The sequence below is a fragment of the Fundulus heteroclitus genome, chromosome 13 (genome assembly GCF_011125445.2).
Source record: "Fundulus heteroclitus isolate FHET01 chromosome 13, MU-UCD_Fhet_4.1, whole genome shotgun sequence".
In the NCBI taxonomy this organism is placed as follows: domain Eukaryota; kingdom Metazoa; phylum Chordata; class Actinopteri; order Cyprinodontiformes; family Fundulidae; genus Fundulus; species Fundulus heteroclitus.
Window position 1 is genome coordinate 22,538,878 of NC_046373.1, and position 10,113 is coordinate 22,548,990.

The 10,113-nt window shown below is 37.1% G+C and overlaps 1 protein-coding gene across 1 annotated transcript; it reads right to left on the minus strand.

The window, feature by feature from the left end:
* Positions 1-135: 135 nt before the first annotated feature.
* On the minus strand, positions 136-8,298 carry LOC105937745 (gastrula zinc finger protein XlCGF57.1). Its single transcript, XM_021324900.2, has 3 exons — positions 8,221-8,298; positions 8,009-8,155; positions 136-3,697 (listed from the first exon to the last, which is right to left on the minus strand). The coding sequence occupies exons 2-3, from the start codon at positions 8,049-8,051 to the stop codon at positions 1,869-1,871; spliced, it is 1,872 nt and encodes a 623-aa protein (XP_021180575.2). The 5' UTR covers positions 8,052-8,155; positions 8,221-8,298; the 3' UTR covers positions 136-1,868.
* Between the last annotated feature and the right edge of the window lie 1,815 nt (positions 8,299-10,113).

The following is a 10,113-nucleotide window of genomic DNA, read 5'->3' on the forward strand; positions in this document are numbered from 1 at the left end:
ATGATAGAGTGCGACATGATTTTGGCAAAGTTACACAATGAAGGAACAAACATTTTAGTTACCTCCGATTGGCATAACAGTTTGTCATTACAGAATAACAGTCAATACAGTTGAAAACTGAGAACATAGAGAATATTTAGAATCAAGAATCTTTATTTAGTGAGAATTGGAACAAAAAAAACTATTTCAGAGCAAACCCTTCTGGCAGAGAGAAATAATCAGGTGATACCAGGTGATACCAAAGAGTCAGACAGGGGGTGTTTGCATACAACCTTTTAAGTCGTTCACAATCTGGAGGCAAAGTGAAGAAAAAGGAAATTATGGCAAAAGGACTTTAATGTAGAACAATTATAAATACAAAGTTTTATTCTTAGTAATTTTTATAACCAACATTTCAATTACATTTTCAAATACTGTAAAACTAAATCTTCTTAAAAAATGTCTGTGTAACTGATATAATATTCATAGGTAAAACAAACTTTGCAATTTAGAGTAGTTTTAACAAGAATAAAGTTAAAAATGTTAAACAATATATCATACAAATACATATGAGGTATCATAAATAGTTTGGTAAACCTTGTCTGTGTTGTAGCCATCATATAAACAACAGTATTTCCTTCCTGAATCAGAAACTAAGAGAGAAAGTATTAATAAATTAGATTTAGATTCAAACTGAGAAAACTTCATTAATCCCAACAGCCATTTTTTGTAGCCAGTCCATAAATTCACCTCTATCATCTATCCAATGACCAGAGGTGGATAGTAACTAGTTATGTTTACTCAGTTACATTTACTTGGAGTAAAATTTTGAGCTAAATGTACTTTTAGTAGTATTACTGCACTGTACTTTTTACTTTTGCTTGAGTCATATTATTACTCAAGTATCGCTACTCTTAATTGAGTAAAGTTTCTGGCTGCCCTACCAACTGTGAGTAACTTCATGAATAAAGAACTGACTTGTTTTAAACCAAAAATGCACCTGAGAGATCAAAACCTAGACTTTATGTCAAAGTGAGACTTCATATTTGTACACAAGCGTTGTTATTTAATGTTAGTTTCTTTTTGCTGAGCTCACTGAGCAATATTTAGGTCAAATGAACATACAGTAAACAACAGCTATTGTCATTGGAAGTACTTTGCACTGTTCTAACATGCTGTATATACATTACCAGCTGTACGTGTTGCTTTCAAGTTCAATGTTGAAAAAAGATATTTAGAAAATAGTTTTTGTCTTTAGTGCATCTTGTGTCTTTACAATTACAGAATTTGCATCTAACCTTAAATTTTTGTCTCTCTGATTACATTCTTTTAAAACATTAAATCATCAGTTATTATTAGTTATACTCAGTACTTGAGTAGCCTTCCTATTGGATAATTTTTGATCTTGAGTAATTTCTTGGATGACAACGTTTTACCTGTACCTGAGTAAATTACGTTGAAGGAGTGCTGCTCTTACTTGAATACAATTGTTGGCTACTCTACCCACCTCTGCCAATGACCAAAATCATTAATTAATTGAAAAGCATAAGTTAAACTAATGGTAAATGCACAGAAAAGGAAAGTTATAAAAGACACTGTAGTATAAATCAGCAAACATTTAACATAGTTTATTTAGGACACTACTGATCTCACTTGGAAAAAAAGAAACATCTACTAAAAACATTTAAATAAAACTTATGAAAACCTCTATTTAAAATGATCTCTTTTAAATGGGAATTTTAACTGCCAGAATAACATAAATTTATTAAGTACATAAGCAGTAACTCTTATTTTAAATGTTTTTCAAACAAGCTGCGACATTTAAAGATGGCATCCAGTTGCAACTACTTTACCTTCTGAACAGGTTACAGAGCATATTGATGCTAACATTATATCACCTCACCTGTGTGAATTCTCATGTGAGATATTAAATAAGATTTCACCCTAAAGGTTTCTTCACAAAACATGCACGAGAAAGGCTTCTCACCTGTGTGAATTCTCATGTGAACATTTAAACTACTTTTTATAGTGAACCTCTTCCCACATGTCATGCACGACAAAGGCTTCTCACCTCTGTGACTCCTCATGTGAACAGCTAAACTGCTTTTATGGGTGAACCTTTTTTCGCAGGTGGTGCAAGGGAAAGGTTTCTCACCCGTGTGCGTCCTCATGTGATATATTAAATGAGATTTCAGAACATAGCCTTTTCCACAGGTCACACACGAGAAAGGCTTTTCCCCAGTGTGAGTTATCATGTGGTGAGTTAAACTAATTTTTTCACTGAAACTTTTACCGCAGGTCATACATGAGAAGGGCTTCTCACCTGTATGCGTTTTCATGTGATACGTTAAACTATGTTTTAGCGGGAAACTTTTTCCACAGGTCACACATGAGAAAGGCTTCTCACCGGTGTGGGTTCTCATGTGACGCGTTAGCTGTGATCTTCTTCCGAAACGTTTGTCACAGGTCACACAGGCGAAAAGTCCTTCACCCGTGTGCGTTCTAATGTGATAAGTTAAACTACTTCTATCACCGTAACTCTTTCCACAGGTTCTACATGAGAAAGCTTTGACGTCTGTGTGAGTTCGCATGTGAATTTTTAAATGGCTTTTATGACCGAAACTTTTTCCACAGGTCACACACGTGAAAGGTTTCTCATCTGTGTGACACTTCATGTGATAATCTAAGTGGCCTTTTTGACTGAAGCCTTTTCCACAGGTCACGCATGAGAAAGGCCTCTCGCCAGTGTGAGTTCTTATATGAACGGTTAAAGCAGTTTTGTTAGTGAAACTTTTTCCACATGCAACACATGAGAATATACCTGTATGAATTTTAACGTGACGCGCCAAGGTACTTTTTTCATAAAAACTTTTTTCACATGTTGCACACGAGAAAGGCTTCCTGCCTGAGTGGGTGCTCATGTGAATATTTAAATAGGATTTTTGACAGAAACCTTTTCCACAAATGATACACGTGAAAGGTTTTCTACCAGTGTGAGTTCTCATGTGATAACTTAAACCACCTCTGTTAGGGTAACTTTTCCCACAGATTGTACACGTGAAAGTCTTTTCACCCGTGTGCGTTCTCATGTGTCTAGTCAAGTGACAGTTTTGAGAAAAGCTTTTATCACAAATATTACAAGAATATAAACTGTGGTCTGGGTGAATTTTCTTCAGTGAATTTTGTTTCGAACTGTTAGTGGTGCCTTTCTGTTGTTTGCTTTTCTGGTATATCTCACTTTGTTTCTGCTCTTCCTCCCGGTTTTTGCTTGGGTCTTCAAAATTCCTCCCCTCATCCCAGTTCTCAACTTCTGGGGAGGACTGAGAGATGAGGTGGCTTCTGTTCGGTTCGGTTTCATTGTAGCTTTTTTGCACATTAGAGGAATCCACCAAAATGTCATCTGTCTCCTGTTTCAGTACAAGATGCTCTTCTTCCTGATGATTGCAAAATTGATTCATTCCCTCTTCTAAATGTTGATGTTCTAGTTCTTCTGGCTCCTGTTTTATGTGCAGAAATTCTGGTTCCTCATGCTCCAGTTTTATCTGCAGAGGTTCTGGTTCCTCTTGCTCCAGTTTTATCTGCAGAGGTTCTGGTTCCTCTTCCTCCTGTTTTATGTGCAGAGGTTCTGGTTCCTCTTGATCTAAAGTGGAGTTCCCCTCCTGGTTGCTGAGCTCGGTGTGAACCCCCTCCTCTTTACACACACGATATTGTCGGAGATCTGGACAAAAAGACAAAACTAAAGTGAGTGACGTGATATGAGCAATGTTTACGTTGGGTTGTTTTGTTTTACAATAAATAGAGGATATCATATGAGTCTTCCACAACAGTGTACAGTTTATATGTGCTCATATTTTAATCTCCAATACAAAAATTTAATTAAAAGTGAAAACCTGTCTGGGTGATATTTAAAGCGGTTATATGCTACTTACAACATCGGTTTTTGCACAGTATTCTTGTAATTGATGTGAAGACATGTATGCATTAAATGTAGTCAAAAGAGTATGAAACTGAAGTTTGAAGCATGTATTTAATAACCAAAATACTGCCATTTTGTCTGGAAATAGGGGAAAATAACCTATAAATACTACACACCATTTGTAAGAGATGTTCTGACTGAGACACGACACCGGACAGGATTAAAGGTGCATAGCCACGTTATTTGACTTGTTTTATTTATATGTTGGTAACTCACTCTGGTTGCATACAAAGTTTTTATGAGATTATCACACCCTGCTGCTGTATTAGTTATTATTTTGCAGTTTTCAGCTTTGTTTTGGCTCAATTTGTTAGTAAATAAAGCCCTTCGTGTTTATAATAAAAACGAAGGTACAACACTGCACATGTGCAGCAGGGGTTAAACCAGGAAGTAGCTAACTGTTATTAGCATCTCCCAGCAAACTGTGGAAACAATGAAGAAAGGGTCAAGATCCCGGGGGTAAAAATGGGAAAAAAAAATAAATACATGATTCCGAGAGGGGAAAGACTGGAATGGCTGTGGGAATACAGTATGAACGCTGGTGTTCACTGAAGCGGAAGAAAAAGTAGCCTAGGCTCAGATGTGACTGCAGAGTTGATTGACGTGAGTAAACGTATTAATACTGTGATAATAGTAATAGCAATGCTCTTCTTAGCCTCCAGAGTCTTAAGTACAAACAACATTATAAATAAATCGACAGATTGATTGGTTCTTATCTTGATGCTGCGTCCCTGTTTCTATTTATGAACGGAAAATTAATTTATCCGTGATGTTCTGATACGAGGCTCTTAGAGTTGCCGTAGATGGGTTAACTAATGTTTAGCTCAGGCTAATTACGTAGCGTGATTATGTGGACATATTTAGCAGGAGTCAGTCCAAAAGAAAGCACCATGATCTGGAGGATAAACAAGCCGGACCTACAGCCCCGACCAGAAAGTTTAGTGGAAAGTGGCGGTTTGGAGATGGCGTCATCGTAAGAAACTGGCTGCACTATAATTACGAGGCTATGCTAATGAGCTGTTCCATGTGTCGCCAGTATGCTAAAGTTAAGAACAGAAATAACTTGTTTGTGTTGAGTAATAAAACAATGAAGCTGGAGACCATACGTTAACAAGAACAGAGTAAATGCCACATAGTCTGTGTCAGTGGCCCATGTTCAATCTGAGCCTCTACCACAACACCCTCAGTGACTACGCTAATGGACATGTCAGAGCAAACAAGTGCCAAAAGGAAAATACTGTTTCACACCATACATAAAACTTGACTTTTCAAATATTATATTTAATAACATTCAGAGAGGTGGCATATTACCAGTCTGACCTGAATATAGGGTGTTTTGTTTTATAAAAAATAATGTGAAAAGCAAGATGTTCTTAATCAGACTCATCTTATTCAGGTTAATATGGTAACTATACAATACAAAGTATAATTTTCAATAGAAATGCCAAGCTACCAGTTGAATTGGATAAAATGATTTTATATATTTTTAATTAGTTAGACGTTTGTTTTTTTTCTGCAGTTTGGTTGAACAAAAAGGCATTGCTGTGGGATCAACGTACAGGAATGAAAAGCAGGCCAAAGTGTTTATGAACTATATAGCAGAAGTGGAGGGGGAAAAAAAACAAAGAGATTCTTAAAAACACAACATTTCTCTCCATTACCACAGATGGCTCCACAGACATTTCTGTAAAGGAGGAGGAGTTAGTTGATGTCAGATTCATTCACCAGGGCAAAAATAAATCAACGTTTGTAGGCATCAAGTCGGTGGAGAAGGCATATGCATCACACATAAGCAAACCCATATGTGCCATCATGGATGAAATGAGTGATGACTAGAGCAGCAAGTTGATCGCTCTATGCACTGATGGAGCTTCAGTGATGACTGGATCGAAAAAAGATGTCGTCAGCAAGCTGAAAGGTTGACAAGACCTATTTCTTTGGCATCTAATGCATCGCACACTGCTTTGAACTGAGCTTTTCTAATGTAATGCAGTCAAATGTGATGTTCCAGAAAGTAGAGGACCTGCTTAGTGGGCTCTACAGTTTTTTAATCTCACAAGTCCACTTAACAGGGCAAATCTGAATAAAAGCTTCCGGGCTCATTGGTGCCCATGAGGACTGGTTGGACCCGATGGGTAGGACACCTGTTGTGTGCCCTGGGCCAAGGTTACCAGGGGCTCGTCCTACACCTTGAGCAGGTAGTGGTTCGAAATTGTTAAGTAGTACTCAGTAATCATTGATATTTGATGTCCAATAAATATGTTACAACTCATAACATGTATCATAATTATTGACAGGTGTTTATGTATTTCTTTTCATTGTATTTTAGATTCAATCTTCTGATGTTCAAAATAGCCGAGGTGTCCAATTCAATTCTATTTAATTTATATAGCGCCAATTCATGTCATCTCAAGGCACTTTACAAAGTCAAATTCATTCAAATTATACAGATTGGTCAAAAAAATTCCTCTCTAAGGAAACCCAGCAGATTGAAAGAGCGTAGAGCCACAGGGAGAGTCGTATGCATTGTTGATGATTTTGCAGCAATCCCTCATACTGAGCATGCATGAAGCGACAGTGGAGAGGAAAACTCCCCTTTAACAGGGAGGAAAAACCTCCAGCAGAACCAGATTCAGTGTGAACGCTCATCTGTCTCGACCGACTGGAGTTTAGAGAAGACAGAGCAGAGACACAAAAGCACAGAAGCACACATTGATCCAGGAAACTTTTCTACATTAGATGGTAATAACGGGTGATCTGTCTTCCCAGGATGATTTCACAGCTAACAGAACACCAGACCAGGTGTACCTACTATGAAAAAAATTACAGAGGAAAAAAAGGTAAAAGTTGAAATAACAACAAAATGCAATTTGGAGAACAGTAGAAGAACTAAGAGTAAGAGAAATAGACCCTGATGTCCTCCAGTAGCCAAAGTCTATAGCAGAATAACTATAGAGGTAGCTCAGGGTAACATAAGCCACTCTAACTAAGAGCTTTGTCAAAATGGAAAGTTTTAAGCCTAGTCTTAAAAGTAGACAGGGTCTTGCTTTGATCTGTTCAGCAGACCAAAGCCAGGAAATACTACTCTACTGTTAGGGAAGCTGTTATCGTCCACTTTTGTGGCTTCCTGCATGACACTCTCACACATCTGAGCTGTCTGTCTACCTGTCTGCAGAGGTCAGAGGTCAACACTATTGCAGAAGCCCACTGTGCCTTGACCTCAACACGAGCTTTACTTGAGAAGCATAAAACCAGGCATGTTTATTTTTATGTACTTTTAGAATTTTCCCTTTAAAAAGGTTACATCGGCAGGAGAGGAAGAAAGTATGTTGCTGTTACTCATCAGACAGGGGCCCATGACAAAAGCCACAAGTGCAGACAGCTATGAGGGAATATCACTTACAAGAGCAGGTGATAACAAGGCCCTCATTACCGCACAGAAAGTGATCGACAGGCTAGTTGAGAGGGTGACTAACAGTACAGTCAGGTTGTTTGTTACTTCCTCTCTGTTTGCATCCAACATAATATAATATTATAAAAATGTGCTTTAAGTCAGGTATATGTGCGTAAAATAATTTAATATTTTGGCTGGTGTATCAGAAAGTTAACGATCCTGGAAAATAACATCCAGTTCTGTCTATCAAGTCAAACTTGTATTACCCTCCTCATGAAAACGTCATGGAGTGTTATTATGATATACTAACTCATAATATGACATACTACCTCATAATTATGAGATACTAACTCGGTTAGTACCTCATAATAATGTTATACACATTATTATGAGATCAGATAGCTACTTTGTTATTTTAGCTAAGTCATAATTATAATAATGAGATAGCTAAGTCATAATTATGAGATACAAGTTGTTTTTTCATCAGTGTGGCAGAAATGGGCTTCCGTAGTTTCTTGTTCTAATAGAGATCTGTAATTTTTTTTTTTAAAAGTTAATAAACATAACGTTTGGTGAAACAGCTCTTTAAATCAGATGCCGACCCAACTTTTCTTATCTAGTTTCATCAGTAAAACGTCAGTACCGCTGGTGTTTCATACCTATTCGGTGTAAGATTATCAGAGGTATCCGGCTGAAATCCATCTCTTCCTTGACGAGGATTTCGTTGAAATCAGTGAATGTTTCTTCAGCAGGAGTTTCCTGCTCGGTGCTAATCTCTCTCTGGGGCTGGACCGAAGATGTTTTCACTGGAAACATTCACACATTCAGTTTAAATACCAAAATATAAAATAAAAATACCAAAAACAACTACCTTCTAACGGAAAAGCTAAAGCTTTTCTTCTTCGCCTCGTCTTCCTGCTGCTTCTTCTTCTTCTTCGGTTTATTGGTTGTAGGCAAACAGCTATTGGGGGGCCTTACCGCCACCACGTGGTGAGGAGGGTGAGTTGGAATGGCGATTTTTGTTTTTTTAAACAATGTAGTTATACAAATATAGTGGATCCATATTCTTTTAATTAAGTCTGTTGTTACTTGGTATCAAAATATCTGGTAAGGTCGAAAATTACCTTTCGTTTTTAAAGGGGGGCAGTAAACAAGAGAGGTCTCAAAAGGTCCTGCCAAATGACAAATAATGTATCTCTTTTGTGCTCTTTTTTTACCGTACTTTTTCTTCTCAGAGCCTTGCAAGGAAATTTCACTCAAATGTACACAGCGGATGTGCAGTTAATTGACAGTAAAGTATGTCTGTGTCTAACAAAAAGCCCAAGAGAAACCGCAGGCCAACAGTGGTTAATTATTAACATCTGAATCAGAACAGGCAAATATCTGATCAAGTTATTCAGCCAAAGTCCAAATCTGTTTTGACTTATTTTTTTTCCTCTTTTCTTTGCCTTTTATGTGTTGCACTGTTTCTTTTACTATCTGCTTTTGCTTCTCCTCTCCATGTTACCGACATTGCTCACCCCTCCCACAGTTCAGATGGCAGCTCTAACGGTGAACAACATGCAGTCCGACTCCCCAATACAATGTTTTATTCTATTGAGGATTGGAAGTAAATGAAATGTGTGACATGTCTTTTGTTTTAAGTAGATACTTACTGGAGGTCAGTTGCATGTACAGACCCAGGTAGCTCCTCTTGGCCTGGTTTCCCACTGTTGTCGTTCAGCAGCGCTGTACATTGGACTGGGGGGAGCTAAAAATAAATCCTTATATTTTTTTTACAAGATGAATAGTGATCTCTTTCATTGTACTTTTGATTTTCATTTTGTGTAAATATACAGATTCCAATAATGTTTTATTTGAGAGGATACTTTTCTATGATTGGGAAGGACCGGACAACCCCCCCCCCCCCCCCCCCCCTCGGGATTTCCACCAACACTCATGAATCATTTTACAAGATATCTACTGAACTGAACTTTAACCTTGCTGAGATTCAATGGTCTCTTCCTCATTCTGCCACTAGTGCACCACAATATCTTCCGCTTATTCCTTTTGTCTACAAGTCACATCTACATAGTTCAATATAGATTAATCTAGTATGTCCTAATCTAAGTCTTGAAGTAATAGCTTCCTCTTTCTTTGTATTTTATGCACTCCTCATATCTCCAATTTTGAATTAAATTTTATAAAACTATCTTCCTTTCCTCTCATCCTCTGATTGCTTTTGCCACCGGTCCTTCAGTTGCTGTTTAATAATTTAAGTTCTATCTCATTTAAGTTAACCATCTTGTCAACAGATTTGCAATATTTTATTTTTTCTTTGTGACCTTATAATTTCCTTGAACTGGACGAATAACGTGTCTATCTGTGTTGAGTTTTGATTTCCTGTTGTTTCATTGTGGTTCTACTGAAGAAACTAACTTTGATTTTTTTTTTATCCCCACTGAATCGAATCCCGTCTTCTTTTTTTTTCATACTCAAAAAATTTGAATATTATTAAAAAGTCAATTTATTTCAGTCACCCAATTCCCTAAGTGAAACACATTATATACTAATTACACACAGACTGCTGTTTTAAGTCTTTATTTCTGTTTTATAGCTTTCCACTTACAGATGATAAAAACACAACATTTATGATTAGAATATTGCATCAGTCTAATACAAATATTTAATACAGAAATGCAGGCTCAATGACAAGTATGTTTAAAAACAGATTAAAGATTGTTATTTTTTGGGGGGCAAAGTGATACATTATTCATTGTAGTCT

Excerpts from the sequence above, each read along its gene's own strand:
- LOC105937745 (XM_021324900.2), bottom strand. The coding sequence starts at position 8,051 with ATGGATTTCAGCCGGATACCTCTGATAATCTTACACCGAATAG. Across the intron at positions 3,698-8,008 it reads GATAATCTTACACCGAATAG|ATCTCCGACAATATCGTGTG; the intron begins GTATGAAACACC and ends CTTTTTGTCCAG.